The sequence below is a fragment of the Ornithorhynchus anatinus genome, chromosome 14, assembly GCF_004115215.2.
Source record: "Ornithorhynchus anatinus isolate Pmale09 chromosome 14, mOrnAna1.pri.v4, whole genome shotgun sequence".
Lineage (NCBI taxonomy): Eukaryota > Metazoa > Chordata > Mammalia > Monotremata > Ornithorhynchidae > Ornithorhynchus > Ornithorhynchus anatinus.
The window spans coordinates 38,689,548-38,709,655 of record NC_041741.1 but is presented as its reverse complement, the minus strand read 5'-3'; the positions used below and the strand labels follow the sequence as shown (position 1 = coordinate 38,709,655).

At 39.3% G+C, this 20,108-nt stretch overlaps 2 protein-coding genes across 3 annotated transcripts in view; one reads left to right on the top strand and one right to left on the bottom strand.

The window, feature by feature from the left end:
* The first annotated feature begins 1,625 nt into the window (after positions 1 to 1,625).
* Positions 1,626 to 3,027, top strand: PMCH (pro-melanin concentrating hormone). Its single transcript, XM_001508019.5, has 3 exons — positions 1,626 to 1,930; positions 2,286 to 2,490; positions 2,776 to 3,027. The coding sequence occupies exons 1-3, from the start codon at positions 1,679 to 1,681 to the stop codon at positions 2,823 to 2,825; spliced, it is 507 nt and encodes a 168-aa protein (XP_001508069.2). The 5' UTR covers positions 1,626 to 1,678; the 3' UTR covers positions 2,826 to 3,027.
* Positions 2,498 to 20,108, bottom strand: part of LOC100075829 (PARP1 binding protein) — a 47,842-nt gene continuing 30,231 nt past the window's right edge. For both annotated transcript variants that reach the window (XM_029078634.2, XM_029078633.2), the window contains 5 exons: positions 17,367 to 17,547; positions 13,227 to 13,405; positions 12,317 to 12,401; positions 4,307 to 4,469; positions 2,498 to 3,528 (listed from right to left, as the gene is read on the bottom strand). In XM_029078634.2, coding sequence (XP_028934467.1) covers positions 3,191 to 3,528; positions 4,307 to 4,469; positions 12,317 to 12,401; positions 13,227 to 13,405; positions 17,367 to 17,547 — 946 coding nt within the window. In that variant the 3' untranslated portion in view covers positions 2,498 to 3,190. The remainder of the gene's footprint in view (positions 3,529 to 4,306; positions 4,470 to 12,316; positions 12,402 to 13,226; positions 13,406 to 17,366; positions 17,548 to 20,108) is intronic.

Below are 20,108 nucleotides of genomic sequence, written 5' to 3'. Positions count from 1 at the left end.
ACCAGCTTTTTTTAAACCTCAAAATGGTTTTGTCTCAATTTGGGGTGATTACCAAACTAAATCTTCCAGCCATTATTTTAAACATGAAATATAATGGGGTTGGGATTTATTAACACCAATCATACTACCAGAACTGTGTCAGATTCAAAGACTCTTTCTTCCAAACTCCTCTGTGTAATAGGCAAACTCCGCCTCAAACTCAAGATAGAGGCAAAATAGCATCAAAAAGATAAGGGCGCAGGGGAGAGTTTTTGTTAGTAAATACTCTTCCCTGTGGCTTCAGATGATAATAGTCAACCATTCAGGTTTCCTAAATACAAAATAAAAGGTCTTAAAGGAATCAGATGTTTTGGTGCTAATCTTCACATTGTTAGTTCACGGCATTAGTCGGTACCACGATAGCATCACGACGAATAGTCATTCTATGAATGTATTTTGAAGCCAGTGATAGAGAAGCAGCACGGCCTAGGGGAAGGAGCAAGAATCTGGGAGTCCAAGAAACTGGGTTCTAATTCTGCATCTTCCACTTGCCTGCTGGGTGACCTTAGGCAAGTTACTAAACTTTTCTGTGCTTTGGTTTGCTCACCTGCAAAATGAAGATCCAATATTTATTCTCCCTCTCCCTTAGACTGTAAGGCCCACGTGGGCAGGGTCTGTTTCCAACCTAACCATGTTGTACCTACCTCAGTATTTAGTACAGGCCTGGCATATAACAAGCACCTAACAAATATCATGATTATTAATTATTATTACTGCTTTATTACTATCTTATTACTGGGATTAGGGTCTTGATACATCTTAAAATGTGTATTCGACCATGTGTTTTCTTATTCAGAGAATTTTAGCATTAACTCTGGATGTCCTTCTTTTAATTTTGAATTGATTGAAACCAATTGAAACCTGTAAACGGTGAAGGGCTATGTTGTTAAATAAGAACATGATATAACCTTCACAATAACATCCCGGGTCCCATCAGAGGTCCACCCTGTGCCCAGAAAATTCTGTTGCTGACAGAGGCAACAAGATACTTGATAGTGGATAAGGTGATTTTACTAAAGCAGCTTTCAATAAAGGGAAGACCAAGATTTTAGTTTCGCACTAAATGAAGTGACTAAACTACACGGCCAAAAAGAATGGTCAAGGTCACACATTTTCAATCAAAGATTTCATTTACTAAAGCCAATTTTAAAGTAATTACATCTTAATCGGGGATTAGACCAAGTAACTTTTAAGGCTGTCATCATCAAAAGAAACTGGCTAAGTTTTAGAAATGATTTACCAGAAAATCCAGCCATAAAAAGGAGCAAGAGAGATTATGATGTCCTGTGGTTTGGGTTACTAATAACCCATTTACAAAGAACAACTAATCTTCTCACATAACAGGCATTCTACAGAGATTCATCAAATCCATTTCAAGAAAATTTACACTTAAAGCTAAACCGAGCTATACGCCATTAAAAGCTAAACAATACACGGTATTAGCAATATAAGAGATTAGTGTCCTTAGCATATAAATCATGCATAAAAGGATGAAGGCATAAGCCTTTTGAAGTGGTTCCTTTTCACTCTGGAGAATATATAAAGGTAGGGATGATTTATGGTTCCGTCAGTTTACAAGATAATTTGTCTTTCTTTTTTAACCTCTTTCCTCTCCTATGCAAGCGTATAGCAAATAAGAATGATAAGAATGAATATCTCATCCTACACGCTATTCCTAACTCTTTTTCTGTTTTCCCAGGGTTTTTTACTTTCAGCAACAAAATCTATGCGAAATGAAGAGGACGACGGCATGCTACTGAATACATTCGGCCTAGGGAAAGCCCTTCGGAACGAAGATACGGCGGAAAAATCAGGAGCTTCTCCTTCTCTTGAGCATTTCAAAGCCGAGGAGAGCAGCTTTATGAATGACGAGGAAAACAGAAGTCCAAAGGTATGCATTTTTCTTGACTTCCTAACAGTGCAAATTTGAAATCTAAATAATCCATTTAATCATAATTTAAAACAGGTGAATGGATCTTTAGGTACTTTTAACTTGCAGAGCAGATGAAAAATGCACTAACATCACTATAAGTAATCATTCCGATTAGCTCTACCAACCAAAAGCCTTGCGGCCTTGATGGACACGGCTGATCCAAACGCCCCTGAAACCCATTCTGAATAAAAGGTATATAAAAGTCAAATGTAAGGCAGAGCATCATCAAATGATATGACGAATGTCTACGTCAGAGGTTAAACTTTTATTACTAATGCCAAAACTAAAATATAACTGAATTCTTTTCCTCCAGAATGGAGGCTCCAAGCACCATTTCTTAAGCCACGGTCTGCCGTTGAACCTGGCTTTTAAACAGCTACCTTACCTTGCACTGAAAGGATCAGTGGCATTTCCAGCTGATAACGGAGTTCAGAATACCGAATCAGCGCAAGAAAGGAGAGAGACTGGGGATGAGGAAAACTCAGCTAAATTTCCTATAGGAAGGAGAGATTTTGACAGTGAGTATTTTTTTCCATCTAGATTTTATTTCAAATATAATGCTTCCAATGAATCTTTAATGTACACAATAATGAAAAACAAAATCACAATAAGCTTAAATAGAATTCTGACAAGGATTTAAAGTGAAATACAGACCATGTTAATATTAAACTTTTAAATTATTAAATATTTTGCTTCATTTAGAATCATGCCATTTCACTTTGAGAAGAGTGAAAATCTGTAGAATCAGAGTAAAATCCATTTAACAATTTAAACTTTGGTAGTTTTTGTTTCTTTCAATTCAGTGCTCAGGTGCATGCTGGGAAGAGTCTACCGACCTTGTTGGCAAATCTGATACCTGTTGGTCCATACCATCTTCTCTGAAGAAAACAAAATCCTGGGGTGGCCAGTGAAATGAAATCCTCATGTTACTGTGATTTTGGTATTGTCATAGATGTGTACTCAGTAAACTAATGTATTTTGAACCAAATGATTAAGATGTTCTTTAGGTGATCAAAATGTAACAGTCTTGTCGTACATTAAAATAAATTCTGCACAACCCTGACTTCCTGGTATATTTGACTGATAGTTAACAAAATAGACTTCTTTTTTCCATTCAATTTTAACAGAGTAAAAGTGATCTGTGAACTTTATACTTGAAACTTTCAAAGGTGCATCGTATTTTAATATGTGGTAGGGATGGGGAAGGCAGGAGAAAATTTAGAGTCTAAAAAAGGAAGTTATCTTTGCCTGGCCAGTAATCAATTTCTTCCTGGCTGTAGGTTTCTTGCCTTTTGCTGCTTCAGCTGGTTTGCCGTACAGTTTATCCAGTGGGTTGCTTGATGTTTTAGATCTCTTAACGACATTACATTGAGGTGGCTTATTGTCATTATCACAGCAAGTGTTTTCACTATTTAAATCCACCTGTTCCCCTTTTGAGTTCTTGTGTAGCGACTGACAACTTGATTTTATAGTTACTTTTTCCCTTTTACGTCTGTTCAGATCAACATTTCCACAACTCATTCCAAGTGACGCTTTTTCAACAGTTGAGTTCACACCTATTATGTAAGATGCATAAAAAGGAGTAGACAAAAATAAACATTTAGGATGATTATTCAGAACAGTTATAGTTTAAAAACATTTACATTTTTAAAACTTTTTTTAATGCTATTTTTTTCTCCTAAAAGTGTTTCTTTTAAAACTGACCAAGGAAGGGAAAATGATTGCCCTGAAAGGAGAAACATGATATTTGGGGGTATTGGGTAAAACTATGGGATGTGTGAGTTTACGATATACTTAAATAAGTAATTTAAATCAATTAATCAATCAGTGTTATTTATTGAGTGCTTAATATCTGCATAGCACTGTACTAAGCGCTTGGAAGAGTAAAATATGATAAGCTTACAATCTAGAGATAACAATGTTCTCCTCCCTCCACCTCCAAACAACAAGTTGATCATTTTATCCTTGTCATGTTAAACTTACAAAGTGATTATTTTGGCAATTTTTCCTCCTCATAGCATAGCATGAGAGATATTTCTAAGTTGTGTGACACCTTTAAACCACCCGCTTTGTAAGGTTAAAAAGCATCTGGCACTTGGAAAACTCTCTATAGGTTATTGATGAAATCAAAATTAACTGCCTCAGAAGATAGTGGCAGTGTAATATGAAGGAATTTATATCCATCATTAAGCTGGATCAATATGGAATCAAAATCCCAAGTCATATCCAAGTACATTTTACACAGTTTTGCAAAAAGTGAGCTTTATTTGATTATCTATATGCTATTAGATCTGAGGTAGATATTAAATGTTAATATATTTCAACATAAATTACCAGATAGAGGGACATTTTCCAAGCCAAGAGAAAACTCTTGTTCTGATCCTTGGTAAATGGAAGTCGGCAACTGATTCATACTTCCAAATTTATCATTCTTCTTGGTCATCAAGTCTTCTTTATAGGTGCAGGCAAATTGTGACTTAATTAAAGTCTGTTTTAACTGGTGAGGAAAGAAAAGGAACAGTTTATTTTTAATCTTCAAAAAAATAAAGGGAAAAGGTGAGGTTTGCCATCTCATATTAGCTTAGTTGCTCAGTTCTTTCAGGCTGGAAGTTACTATCTCATTCGTTCACTCATTCATACATCTCTATTGAGAGTTTACTGGGTGCAAAACCCTGTACTAGGCGCTTGGGAGAATACAACAACAGGCACATTATCAGCCCACAACAAGCTCACAGTCTGGGGGGAGGGGAACAAACATTAATATAAATAAATAAATTTCAGATATATACAGATATGTTCTGTGGGGATGGAGGGGGGATGACAGAAGGGAGCAAGTCACGGTGATGCAGAAGGGAGTGGGAGGGGAGGAAGGCTTAGTCAGGAAAGGCTTCTATCTTAGCACCCCCACTTACTGTGCCCTACTTGTTCGTACTATAAGATGGTGCAGTTAATCAGTAGATGATATTTATTAAGCGCTTGCCGTGAACAGAGCATTGCATTAAACTTTTGGGAGAATACAGTGCAACAGACTAGGTAGATCTGGTCCCTGCTCACGAGAAATTTGCAGACGAGATGGGGAGAAAGGAATAAAAATAAATTTCACATGGCTATATACATGAATGCTGGGATGGGTGGGGTGAAAGTCAGAGTGTTTAAGGGGTACAGACCCAGGTGCACAGGTGACACAGAAGGGAAGGTGAATAAGGGACAGGAGGACTTAGGGAAAGCTTCTTGGAGAAGATAGGATTTTAATTAAAATGATCAGTAAGGGTTTTTTATGGTCTGTATAATTGACGCTGTGTACAGAATATACTTTTTTAAACAAAGTCAATTATTCAATTGATTTTACAACTGAAACATTTTAGAATGCTGATGTGCACAAAATCCCCTTCAAATATTCTCACCGAAAATCGAAAAACTCTACATTCTAACAACCACCGAGATCACAGCTTATTCAGAAAAAGTTAGAAAGACCAAAAATATAAAAGAAAACTTAGAGAAAATGGATTAAGGCAGAGGGAAACAGGAAGGGAAGGGAATCCGTATCCTAGGAGACTGGAAAATGAAAGAGGAAAAGACAATCTGCAAAGTTGGTAGGGGAAGTAGCCAGAAAAAAAATCTTGAAATAAAAAGTTTGTAGCTTAGTCTAAGACATAAAATATTTTATTTAAAAAGAAAAATGCTGCAGGAAAGCCTCCCCAGATGACATAATGTTAAAAAAAAAACAGGGGGACAACCCTACACTATTATGGAACTTTCCTGTAGCTTCATAGTACTTTTCCTTCTAAGACCTCAAACTGCTTCACAGAACATTATTTTATTCATTCAATAGTATTAATTGAGTGCTTACTATGTGCGGAGCACTGTACTAAGCGCTTGGAATGTACAAATCGGCAACAGATAGAGACAGTCCCTGCCCACTGATGGGCTTACAGTCTAATTGGGGGAGACAGACAAAAACTATAGCAATAAATAGAATCAAGGGGATGTACATCTCATTAAAACAATAGCAATAAATAGAATCTAGGGGATGTACATCTCATTAACAAAATAAATAGGGTAATAAAAAATATATACAAATGAGCGGACGAGCACAGTGCTGAGGGGAGGGGAAGGGAGAGGGGGAGGAGCAGAGGGAAAGGTGGGGGGGAAAAGGGGACTTGGCTGAAGGGAGATGAAGTGGGGGGTAGAGGGGCAGCAGAGGGAACAGAGGGAAAAGGGGAAGCTCAGTCTGGGAGGGATTTTATTCATGTATACCATAATCCAGCAAGGGAAAAGGGGCTGTTTCCCCAAAAGAGGGTATTTGAAAATAGGTAGCTACGTTGGTTTCCTAACTATCCAGTAGATTTAGCCAAAGTACTTATGGCAGTGGTAAATGGGGGATGTCAGATCAAGGAAGTAAATGTATTCCAGAGCAAAGTGACTTCCATGGCTACTACTTCCTCTTAAAACTAAAACTTTCAAAGCTCCAGCTCATGTCAGTTTTCTTCTGAGGCCATAGGAGAATGGTCATTTCTTAAATATATCTGGTATATATACTTTGGTTAGTTTAAAATAAAATCCATATCTGAATTACATCAAGAGACAGGTAGGTTATGAAGAGTTTGTGTTCTTAAACATTGTAACGATGCACTCTCTGGCAACCATTCGATGCAGTATTTTATGAGGAGTAAGGAGTGCATTGGCATTATCTAGTCCAGAATCTGCAAAGGAATATACATTAAACACGGTTAAATATATTCAGTTAAATACACTCAGTGCCTTCTCATAGATGCCATCGAGAAAAGTTAATTTCCATATACATATACATTTATATATATATAAATATAGATGTAGCTTCACATTTTATTATGGGTGCCTCTTCTGACTGCTCTTTGTTGAATGATTTGGGTTGATTTTTGCTTCGAGTTTTTGCATTTGGTCTTGACCAAGACCTCCATGACCAGGGATTTCTTTTATGATGAATCCGTCCCATATGCTTTCTTTCACTGTTTTCTTTTATGCATATATGCGTGTGTGATTGTGTCTGTGTGTGTACGTGCGTGTGTGCATGCGGTTGGGGGGAGAGAGAAGAGAAAGAGATGGAGATGAACAAAAGGTTTTTGATCCCAAGCCCTTAGGGCAAGGGATTATCGAAGTTCTAACAGGTCCGTTTAGTAAGCGATGAGGGGGAAGCCTTTCCCATTCTCTTCTCCCTTAAAGTACTTCGTGGAGAAGTGTAGTATTTTCAGAAAGTTGGTATCGGAATTCCAACTGGTTAAAAATGGCAGGCAGCAAGGCCCAGTGGAAAGGTCCCTGGGCTAGAGGTAAGCAGATCCAGGCTCTACTCCCAGCTTGCTGCTGGCCTGGTACGTGATTTGGGGCAAGTCATTTACCTCTCTGGGCTCAGTTTCCTCACCTGTACAATGGGGACAAAATACCTACTGATACTCTCTCTTACCCTGTGAGCACTGTATGGGACAGGGACTGTGTCTGATCTGGCGATCTTGTATCCAGCCCAGTGCTCAGCACAATGCTTGACACATAAGAGCACTTAATAAGTGCCATAACATTAAGGGTGAAAATTGGGAAATTTTTCAAATAATTTGTTTCTTATCCCAACCAGCACTACAGAAGAATCCTCAATGAACTAAAAGAGAATACCAGTTGTTTTTTTCTGCTGTGCATTGGATTCTGCTCCAAAATAAGAACACATTTGGTGGATTCTAAGATGAATTCATTGACTACTCCCCAGTTCAAATTATTTTCTTCAATTCCAAATGATTCATGGAGGTATTATCTACTTAAGGATGGAAAAAATAAATCCCATAAATGTGTTTGCTTCACTGGATTGTATTTAAAGATGTTACTTTTTCTTTATAAAAACTGAATTTCTGTTCACAAGATTAGTGGTTAGGTAGAAGTGGGATAACTTCCTGTTGCAAATCTTCCAAATCTCTGTTTATTTGCTTTGGAATCACAAAAAGGCAATACAATTCTTCCTCAAAACAATTTTGAAGTACCAAACACCTAAGAATAATGTCCAGATTCACACATGCTGTTAAAGTCATTTTATGTTCAAGTCACATGAGAGAAACAGATTGAAGTTTTCACTTTGTAGAGCTGGGTTTTTTCCACTTGGAAAGATTACTCTACACAGTAAAATTGCAATGAACTTCAAACTTGCCAAGATTTGGTACAGTCTTTTTGCCACAAACTCTTTTCAAATTAAAATTATTAGTAGGTTCCCAGTTTGAGGAAAATAGTACCTCATATAGGAAAGCCTGACTCCAGTTATAAGAATGAGTCAAACTATTGAAAAGTCACTGCTATTGTCACAAGCCAGATAGACTAACAATGAAATAGAGGTTCTACATTCACATCGCATTTCTAAATACATCACCAAACTTGAAAAAGGAGGTCTGAAGAAGCTTATTAAATCTATAACTAAAAAGCTAATTTAAACATACTTTTTCTTCCTCCAGTCATCTTTCCTGCATTTCTAACTAGTAAAAGGCCTCCCAACTTCCCTTTATTCCTCAGCATAGTGCCCCTTAATCATAATCCTTTTTTTTTTTAAACTTTCCACGGTGATGGAGAGGTGGGGAAGATATAGTTTCCATTTCTTATCTGACCTTCCCTCTTTTCCATTATTCTTAATTATAATCATTTACCCTTCAGGGCCATATCTCCATGGCAACTACTATTGCAGCCAAAACTTCAGCTCAGTGTTGGTTCAATTCAAGGCAATAATGGTTTAAACCTATTTGTACTGGAAAATATTGCCCCAAATATATTTTTTCAGTTCAGTTCCCAGATTGAAGCTAAAAAAAAAAAATAATAAATCAGGTTCAACTGCAGTCAGAAGGATGAAACCACACTGGCCAAATAGGAAACCTCACCATTTGGGCTGGACTTTGGTTCAATTCCCCAATTTGAAGACTATTAAACATTGGTGTTACAATAAATAATGTAGGGGAAAGAGTAACGATCCAAGAGTATGGAGATTAAGTTCTAGCGCTTGATCCACAAGCTGGTTAACTGTGCTTGTTTCCTTAACACAAGGGGAGAGGAAATTATTTAGCACTTAATCAATCATAGGAATGATTTTGTGGGGGGTAAATATTAGTTCTTTACAATATCCTCTAGTTAATAAATCTATCTGGATACATCATATGGTAAAATGTTTTGAATTCCTGAGGAAAATTCGCTATACAGTGTCTTCACTTCTTGATGATCACTGATGGAAATTTCCAGCAGATATCTTCCACAGTTGCTTTAGGGAAAGCTTCTCTTAGACGATGTTAACTTTGGGTTGATGCATTTACCTCTAAATTGAGTTTACTGATTGAGATAGCAGAGTTTTTAAATGAGTATACGATGCATATTTCCCAAAGCAGGATCATACTCACACTGTGAAGCAGTGTGGCTAGTGGAAAAAACATGGGCCTGGGAGTTAAACACCTGAGTTCTAATCCCAGCTCTGCCACTGGTCCACTGTGTGACCTTGGGCAAGTCACTCAACTTCTCTGCATTACCTCATCTGTAAAAAAGGGATTGAAAAACTGGCAGCCCTAGCTGGGACGGGGACTGTGTCCAACCTGATTGCTGTGGTGGCTGGCACATAGTAAGAGCTTAATAAGTGCCGTTTAAAGAAAAAATTCATCAAGATTCCCAATTTACTCACCCTTCCTACTTTTAAAATCCTCTCGTTCAATTGTTAAGAAAGACAGTGTAATCTTGCAGATCATGTACTCTTTCCTCTGTCAAGGGAGTCATAGCAACATGAGCTTTACAAGCTGCTAAACTGCCTTTCCATGGTTACCTTGCTAGTAAATTCTTGCAACATTTTTGTTATTCTAAAAACTGATATCCCTGGCTAGTACTGGGGTTGGTGTACACCTGGCTAAAGAATCCCTTTAGCGCTTGCTTTTAAAAGAGTTTTACGCTGTAAAACATGTACATAAACACCAACTTGATCCTTCTTTTCTGTTGCCATTTCGTTTTTAGGGCTATTTGGCAAAGCTCGTAATAGTTACAAAGAAACCAAAAATGTTCTTCGACAAGTTTTTAAGAAATGTTTCTTCATCCATATAGAAAACATTTCAAAACAGGCCCTTTGCAAGAAACAGCCTGATTTTCAAAAAGCTCGAAAGGAAATACATTGCAGAAACTATTTTTACACCTGTGAAAGAAGTGTCAATCATTTTTGTATTACCACAATGTTGAGAAATGTAAAAATACTAGAGACATAACAAAAGGAGAAAATTTCATTTCATTTTCTCTTAACCATTCCTCCCTTAAAGATCTGTGAGGATGAATAAAACAAGGTAAATAAGCCAGGACTGTATAATTCCAAGATTGTAATTGACTTTGAAAATTTTAAAAGTATTTCAGATGATCATTAAATGGGGATAAGGCAGATCAGAACTAAAGACGACTCCAGAGAAACAGAACCCACCGCAAAGCATTTTAGTCTATTACTTTCATAGTTAATCCTAAAAATAGATAATTGATGTGAGCTGGTAGATGAGTGCCTATGGGAATAAATTTAGAAATGAGTCAAGTCTCAATCCATTTGATTCTTGAAAACAAATGTACGCATCTGATATAAGATTTCAGACTGGAGAGCAGCAGGCTGAACTGAAAAGCAGCGTGGCCTAGTGGAGAGAGCACGGGCTTGGAAGTCAGAAGGACCTGGGTTCTGATCCCGCCATCGCCACTCGTCAGCTGTGTGACTTCGGGCGAGTCACTTCACTTCTCTGTGCCTCGGTTACCTCATCTGTAAAATGGGGGTTGATACCGTGAGCCGCCCAATGTGGGACGTGGATCGGGTCTAACCTGATTAGATTGTAGCTATCCTAGCATTTAGTAAATCCAGTGCCTGGCACAGATTAAGCGCTTAACACGTACCATAAAACAACGGGGTTACTGACTGTTTATAAGCTACACCTTCCCATATCATGCTGTCCTGTCCAATTTTCTCAGCGTCGTTATAAATAGGTGAGCATTTTCTGCTTTTATCTAATTGCATGATTATGTCATTGTGCTTGCCTTTTCCCCCCCATTAGGCCTAAAACCATAAGCTCCTCAAGGGTGGGGCAAGTGTCCTTTTTCATCTTAAACTTCCTCTAACCATTGTAGGTGCTTTGCATAATTAATCGCTCCATAAGTATTAATTATGAACTTCTTATATCCCTCCTCATTACTTTTGTTCATTTAATTGTGCGTTCAATCATGTCTCTCGATTCCTCTATTTGAAAATATTATTATGGTTGCTTGGGGCAAGGAAAGTGATATTTCGGGGTTTTATTTCCCTTCTACACTGTACGTTCCTCGTGGGCAGGGAAAATACCTACCAACTCTGTTGCACGGGACTCTGCCAAGCTCTCAGCACAGTGCTCTGCACACAGTAAGTGCTCAATAAATACCACTGAATGATCGACTGCTTGATTGATTACAACGGTGTCTCTAATGTGGCTCAATAAATACTACCGCCACTAACAATAGCTCCAAATTCAGGGATTTAATTTGTGGTGACGTTTTAAAATTACAGATTGAGGGAATAGAAGAGATCCTCCCCAGCTTCTGCTATAGTCTACACATAAGTAAGCTGTGACAACTGGTCAAAAACCAGCTGAAATTTTTAACTGGCGGGCCGGGGTAATTTTAAAATACTACGTAACCACAGATCAAACCAGTAATATTTCTGCTGAAATTTCAGGTTTGGTAGGCTTGATTCAGGTTTAATACAAGATCAACACAATCACCGCTTGAATCAAATTCACGTTCACTTTTCTTTTCAGTTTAGAAACAATAGAGCAGCGTGGCTTAGTGGCAAGAGCCCGGGCTTGGGAGTAGGATGTGGGTTCTAATCCCGGCTCTGCCACCTGTCTGCTGTGTGACCTCGGGCAAGTCACTTATCTTCTCTGAGCCTCAGTTGCCTCATCTGTAAAATCGGGATTCAGACTGTGAGCCCCACGTGGGACAAGCTGATTACCTTGTATCTACCCCAGCGCTTAAAGCGGTGCTTGGCACATAGTAAGCACTTAATAAATGCCAGGATTGTTATTATTATTATTATTAATAGTGATTTCGGGAAAATGTTCAAGCTCCATCAAACCGCTGGAGTTTGAATCCAAGTAATAACTCCTAAAGTAAAACACAACCTCCATGATAAAAGGTCCTGTTGGTGATGCATCTCCTGGGATTATTCTATGTGTGTCTTACATTGCATTCAGTTCAGTGTATGCATCTCCTTTATTTTATATGTCTGATACATGGTAGAATGTTTTTCTCACCGACGATGTCTAAATCGTCTAGCGGGTTTAATATATTATTTTATTCCAAATAATTATACTGCACCTTAGCTTTTTTCTCTTTCTCTATTGTCTTTTGAACACGTTCTCTCAGAGGCTTCAGAGATGACCCACTCGACTGTACGGGAGATCTATAGGAGAAGAATGAACAATTCAATCAGTCTATCAATGGTACTTATTGGGCACTTACTACTTGGGAGAGTACGATACAAAAGAGTTGGTAGAGACAATCCCCGTCAACAAGGAGCTAGAAATTATAAATAACTTCAAATGCAGAGATTTCTTCCCATGACTTCTGAATATATAATCTCATAAGAAGTTACAGTGGCTACCACTGGCTGCCAACAGTAAACTCGGGATGAATGAAACTGTTCTCCCACCAAGCCCAACCCGGTGCTTCTTATCCACCCACTTCAGCCAAGCCTGAAGAAGAGAATTGAACTCAATAGACAAAAAAATCAAAAGAAATTTAAATTGCTTAGCCATTTCCATCTCAGAGAGAAATTATTCTCATGGACCAAATACATTTTAGGGCATTGTTAAGACACAGAATGCAATCGTGCCAAGGGGCCAGAACAATTTCCAAAAGACTTTTTGGAACGCCAGAAGTCACGCAGACAAGAAGCCATTAAAGCAGACAAATGATACAAACGGAGAAGTAATAAGTTTAACCCAAATTTTAAATACGGCCACAGGGTCGAATTTTACAACCTCATATCATAAGGGTTCAAGTCTGGTGACTAGGCAACAATTTGTTGATTGTAATAATGATGATGACGACCGGAAAAAACCCGGCTGGTGAAACGTTCTACCAATTGATGGATTTCTGAAATTAATGTGCAAAAACGTTCTAATTTGATCTTTGCAAAATGGCTTTTAAGAAATACCTAGTGTTTTCCTATGTAAAAATTTAAATATATTAAACTCCAACACCTAATAGTGACCTTACTACTCACGTGAAAAGTGTCAAGATGGAGATATCAGAGCATGAAGTTACATTTTCAGCACCGTGTAAAAGTTCAGCTTTATTTTTGGTGGGAGGACTGGCTGCTTCTTTATCCAGAAGGACTAGTAAAACCTTCACAGTATCTCTACCACAGTATGCCGTGCCGTGGTTTATAGCGTGTGGTTTTGGCTGAAAACAAAAATATTTTCAAGTAAATTGCTGTCACACCCCTCTAAAGAAACCCCAGAAAATACCATTCATAGGCATGCAATTTACAACAGGAAATGACATTAAAGGTAAATTAAGACACCAATTTTTAAATGTCATGTCTTTCTAAATGGAATTTTTCTTTTCAGCTTGTCAGATGGCACATCAAACAGCTGGAAAAAGCTAAAGCTAGAAAGCTCTTCACTAAATATATCCACAGACTTCTTTCTCAAGGAACTGGGACACCAATTTAAATAGAATTCTGAGTGATAAAGCCATGGACAAGAACTAAGTTCTGCCAGAGAAAGTCCCCATAAATGAAACAAGAATGAGGCAACTGAAAAGCTCATAGAGGGCATACAAATGTCACCCCAAATTCCTAAAATGCTACTGTCTTCTGATTAAACTGGCCAGTAGTCAAAGATAAGTTACAGACCGATAAAGGGAATCTTGAGGTTTCAGAATTACAGGTGTATTCCACAATTCAACCTGGTTACGTTCCTCGAAAAAGTGATTGTACTATGAATAGTTATATCTTGGAGAAGGTTTTCCAACAGATTTGCATGCTTCAAATTACTATTTATTCTAAAATGTCCGGACAAGTAATGTGAAAGTCCTTAACAACTATAACCTGTAATGACGAGAGCCACAGATCTCTCATTTATAGTTTATTAAAATGATTCGGAGCAAAACATCACAATATTCTAAAAAGGCGACGTTCTAATATGCTCAGTCTGCAGGAGGCTGCAGAAATGATCCGTCAGGGTAAGCGGAATGGCCGGAAGTATAAATGCCACTAGGATTTTGGAGTGGGGGTGTTTAATGGTATTTCTTAAGGGCTTACGATGTGTCAGGCACTGTATTAAACGCTAGGATAGAAACAAATTTATCCAGTTGGGCTGATACATGGTAGAATGTTTTTCTCACCAACGATGTCTAACCGTATAGGGCTCACAGTCTTAACCTCCAATTTATACCTGATGCACAGAGAAGTGAAGTGACTTGTCCAAGGTCACACAGAAGACAAGTGGCGGAGATGGGATTAGAACTCAGATCCTTCTGAGTTTCAGGCCTGTGTTCCAGCCACTAGGCCATACTGCTTCTGTAGGTTCCCCCGCTGGAGTCTGAGGTGGGGCCTGGGTAAACAGGGGTCTGGGACAGCCCTCTCTTGAATATTCAATTACTTTTACTTATTCGGCTATTTCATTTCAATCTCAATCAATCAATCAGATTTACTACATTCTTACTGTGTGCAGAACACTGTACTAAGCCCTTGGGAGAGTATAATATAACAGAATTGGTAAGCAAGTTTCCAATACGCTTGAACTATTTCCTGGAGGCGGCATGGTTTAGTGGAAAGAGCCTGAGATCAGGAGTCAGAAGGTGTGGGTTCTCCACCACTTGCTTTCTGAGTGACTTTGGTCAGGTCTCAACCTCTCTATGCCTCGGTTTCCTCCTCCCTACAATGGGGATGATACCTATTCTCCCAACCTTTTAGACCATGAGTCCCTCGTGGGATAGAAACTGTATCCAGTCTGATTGTCTCACATCAATTCTAGCACTTGGCACCTGGGAAAAGACTTAACAGATCATTATTACTATTTGTAAATCATCTTTGCCTGTTTTTCCCATCTCCCCATCTGATTATGAGGTTCATAAAGGTCCAAGAATGTGTGTCTTGCTTCTGCTACAATCTCCCAAATGTTTAATACAATGCTTTGCACTCAGTAAGCACCCAATAAAGAAACTGAGGGGATCTCAGGAGCAAGTTGGGGGTGCAGGGAGGTGATCAGTGTTCCCCCTGAAGAAACGCCAGGTTACACCGATTCGTCCTCATAGCATAACGTAATGAAATCACGACTTCATGTTGGTCAAAGGACACTTCTAATTGTGGGAGTGTTTTTTCAACGTTAGTGAAGAATTTATCCTATTTAGGTTTAGGGTCCTCTTTTCTTCCTAAAGTACCTTGTAAGAGGCTAACCCTTTCTGAACACCCATTTGTACCTTTGAATTTCACTCTCCATCAGCATCTTCTTCAATCATCTATAAATTCACCCATGCTTTTGAAAATTGATGGATAGCTTTGGCAGTCCACACCCCCACTTTTTTTTAAACCGAAAAGTTTTCTACAATATTTCAGAAACGACCTGACAATTCCATGGCTTTACCAAGAAGGTCAAACAAGGGCTATACAATCTCCACAAAATACCAACCCTATTTAAATGGGAAAATCAGAACTTCAAAATTGCTTTTGAATTGCAAGGTTTATGATAATTTGAATTATTTATATGTATATATATATGATGATGTTGGTATTTGTTAAGTGCTTACTATGTGCAGAGCACTGTTCTAAGTGCTGGGGTAGATACAGGGTAATCAGGTTGTCCCACGTGGGGCTCACAGTCTTCATCCCCATTTTACAGATGAGGCAACTGAGGCCCAGAGAAGTGAAATGACTTGGCCACAGTCACACAGCTGACGCGTGGCGGAGCCGGAATTTGAACCCGTGACCTCCTACTCCCAAGCCCGGGCTCTTTCCACTGAGCTATGCTGCTTCTCATTTGTATATATGTAAGATATAGCTGTTAGAACCTTTTTCATTTTACTCTTCTTTCAAATTATCATAAACCTTATATATATCTATATATAGATAGATATATATAAACCTTATATATATATAGATATAGATATACACACGAGTTGCATTACACCAGCCCCTTAAACATGAGATTTGGGGACCACAGTAAAATACAAGTAGTTCTGCCATAATGAGAGTTTTCCTTACTAATTTTGGATAGAATGCAATTGCAGAATTAGTCAATATTCCTCTGACAACATGCATCTGTCGGGGTCCAACACCTTACAAATTCAGGAGCGACAGTCTGATATGTACGCACACAGTAATCCATGGCCAATTTTTTGCTAATCTTTTATAGGAGTTATCATTTTTCTCACTATGATAAATAGACTGCCTCAAAAACAAGTTAGGACAGGGTCAAGTTTTAGACTGATTTAAATATTACATACAAACACCGTCCCTTAAAAATGACTGATATAGAAGCAACCGGTTAGGTAGCTGTGCTAAGGAATGTAGAGAAGCAGTGTGGCTTAATGGAAAGAGCCTGGGCTTAGGAGTTAGAGGTCGTGGGTTCTAATCCCAGCTCCGCCACTTGTCAGCTGTGTGACCTTAGGCAAGTCAATTCACTTCTCTGAGCCTCAAGTTATCTCATCTATAAAATGGGGATTAAGACCGTGAGCCCCACATGACACAAGCCGATGACCTTGTATCTACCCCGGCGCTCAGAACAGTGCTTGGCGCATAGTAAGTGCTTAACAAATACCATCATCATCATCATTATGTGTGTCACTTGTAAATGCTGGAAGAGAATATTATGGCAGGAGCATTTGTCATGCAGCTATTATTGTAGATAACTCATAAAAAGATCAAATTTAACCCCAATCTTTAAAATTTCATTTAAAAAAGCATAATTACCCTGGTAATGGTATTTGTACTAAGTGCTGGGGTATATATAAGCTAATCAGCTTGGACATAGTCACGTCCCACAAGGGGCTCACGGCCTTAATCCCCATCGTACAGATGAGGTAACTGAGACACAGAGAAGTTGAGTGACTTACCCAAGGTCACCCAGCAGATGAATGGCAGACCCAGAATTAGAAACCAGGTCCATGCTGTTTCTCATTAATGTTTTTAAACTCCTAAAATTCATACTATAAAATGGATTTGGAAGTTTGCATAGTATGAAAGCATAAGGACATTAGAATTTGGCTAAATTTTCTTTCGAAAACTCAAAGACAACATTAATAGAAAAGAAGCGGCCTAGGGGAGGGGATTTTCTGCAATAAAGATTAAATCAAATTTCCAGGTTTTTCAAAAGATGATGTTTTCCCTTTAAAAGTTAAAAAGATGGAAGGAGATCCATACCCGTGCTGGACTAATTCCACAAGTGCTCAACATGTCTTCTTGTTGAGAATTAACAATATTTTCAATCTTCAAATCCAAATCTTGAACAGCTTCCTCTACTGCTAAGCAGAACGGATCACCAGGACTTCTCCCCTTAATCAACTGCATTTTGATTATCGATAGTATTCGATTTCCTGCAATTCTAGAGACAGGTATTAGTTCATATCACATTAATTTTGGCAGTGTTTCAAAATACCTATTAGTTTTAAAGTCTTTATATTTTATTATAAGTGCTGCAGAGAACCCTAACATTAATCCTTAGACCCATCTACCTAGACCCAACTGCATAATCTTAAGAAGGAGAATAGTAGTGAAGCAGCATGGCCTAATGGAAAGAGCCCAGGCCTGGGAGTGAGAGGGCCTGGGTTCTTATCCAAGCTCCGCCACTTGTCCACTGTGTGCCCTTGGACAACTCCCTTCACTTTTATGGGCCTCAGGTACTTCATCTGTAAAATGGGGGTTAAGATTGTGAGCCCCATTCAGGACATGGACTGTATCCAACCTGATTAGGTTGTATCCACTCCAGCGGTTAGTACAGTCCCTGGCACACAGTGAGCACTTAACAAAGATCATCTTGAAAAAAAAAAAGAAAGAATAAGGCCTGAGAGCCAGACTATAATCAATCGGGTCCTGAAGGTCTAAAAGTATTGCTCACTCCAATATGACTTCAATGGAGACGATGAATATGAAGATGATGATGATGGTGCAGATGAAGGATGGATGAGAGAAAAATATCCTAATAACTGCGGGAGGGTGGAGACCGGATAAAGAAACAAGGCAGAAGAGTGGTGCTGAAGATACAGCGAAGCACAGTTTCAAATAACGGGGCACAGCTGGAATTTTCAGAGCCCACAGGGATGATGGATAGATCGGTCCAGCGCGCGGGATTCAGAAATGGGGTGGGTGTTTCAGAGCCCAGATTTCAGAAGATAACAAGAGGCAAAACGGAGAATGCTACCAGCCACGTCAACACGCAAGTAAAGCAGCAAAACAAGGAGGTCATTTTTAAGGGAGAACTGTGAGAACGTAACCAACGCCAGTACCCTTTTTCTCCTCACTGGCATGGAAGGATTTTTGGAGGAACAGCGTGATGACGGCCTCCTTGGTATCTAACCACAACAATCAAGCAATCGATCGCATTTATTGAGTACTCACTGTGTGCAGAGCACTGTACCAAGAACTTCGGAGAGTACACCTTATCAGGGTCGGTACACACATTCCCTGAGAGGTCATTTCCAATATTCCCGTTACCTCTAAAAGCCTCTCATTCTTGAAACGATCCAACCTCTCCTTGAATCGAGCTGTTTGACACGCTCATAATAAATGAATTATAAATAGGCGGCATCGGTTTTGAACATGGGACTCAGATTTCCCGAGCCTGGGACCATCTCGCTAAAATCATCTGGAGGAGGAGCAGAAGAAACATCCCTCCATCGAACGAGTCATTCAAAGGAAATGAAGGAGATGTGAAATCCAGCCAGATTCCAAAAGGGAACTCTGCAGGAGTCCTTTGAAAATCTGTAAGGCAATCTGTGAACATGTCTGAGAGAGAATGTCCAAACCCAAAAATTGTCAGCAAATAATATTTTACTCAGAAGGATTTTCTTGAAAAGGAATGCAGGAGGAAACTAAGACTTACACCAGAAAACCCAGACAAAAACCACAAACCCTTATTTCTCAGGCCTACCTAACCCCATGTACTTATTAGGTGATAGAGAGCTTTCTTACCCACACTGGAAAACACAGGAGCTGCTGCTCTCAGCAAGGTCAGAGACAAAAGGGAGTCAGGCCTTGGCTAAACCCTTCTGAGAGAAGAACTCCGGGAGCTTGGCTCCGCCTAGAACGGCACCTCCAAGAAAAATTGGGGAACCCGGCCCCACTGTGAGCAGCCCCTTTCCACTGCAAAATGTGTAGTCAGTCACCCCCTTTGCCTGTCGGGAAGTGTAGTTTCCCCTTTCCTTCTCTGGCATCACCTTGCCAACCTTCAACAAGAGACCTGATTAGCTCTTTTGAAATCACGCAGCCTCCACAAAATAGTGCTTAGAACAGTGCTTGACACATAATATGCACTTAAATACAATAATCGTGACAATAACAATAATGTTGGTATTTGTTAAGCATTTACTATGTGCGGAGCACTGTCCTAAGCGCTGGGGTAGATACAGGGTCATCAGATTGTCCCACATGAGGCTCAGTCTTAATTTCCATTTTACAGTGAGGTAACTGAGGCACAGAGAAGTTAAGTGACTTGCCCACAGTCACACAGCTGACAAGTGGCACCGCCGGGATTCAAATGCATGACCTCTGTCTCCCGAGTCCGGGCTCATTCCACTGAGCCACGCTGCTTCCCAATAGATTACAATAGATTACTGTAATGTGATGATGTATCTGTTAAGCACTTACTATGTGCCAGTCACTGTATTAAGCGCTGGGGAGGATACAAGCAGAGTGAGTTGGACCCAGCCCTCGACCCACGTGGGGCTCACGTCTCATTCTCCATTTTTCAATTGGGGTGACTGAGGTCCAGAGAAATGAAGTGACTTGCCCAAGGTCACACAGCAGACAAGCGGCAGAGCCGGGATTAGCACCCATGACCTTCTGACTCCCAGGCCCGCGCTCTATCCAGTATGCCCTACCAGCATAATCTAACACATGGAAGTCACATAGAAAGATTTCATGTGTTTAGGCAGAAAGGAAAGTTCT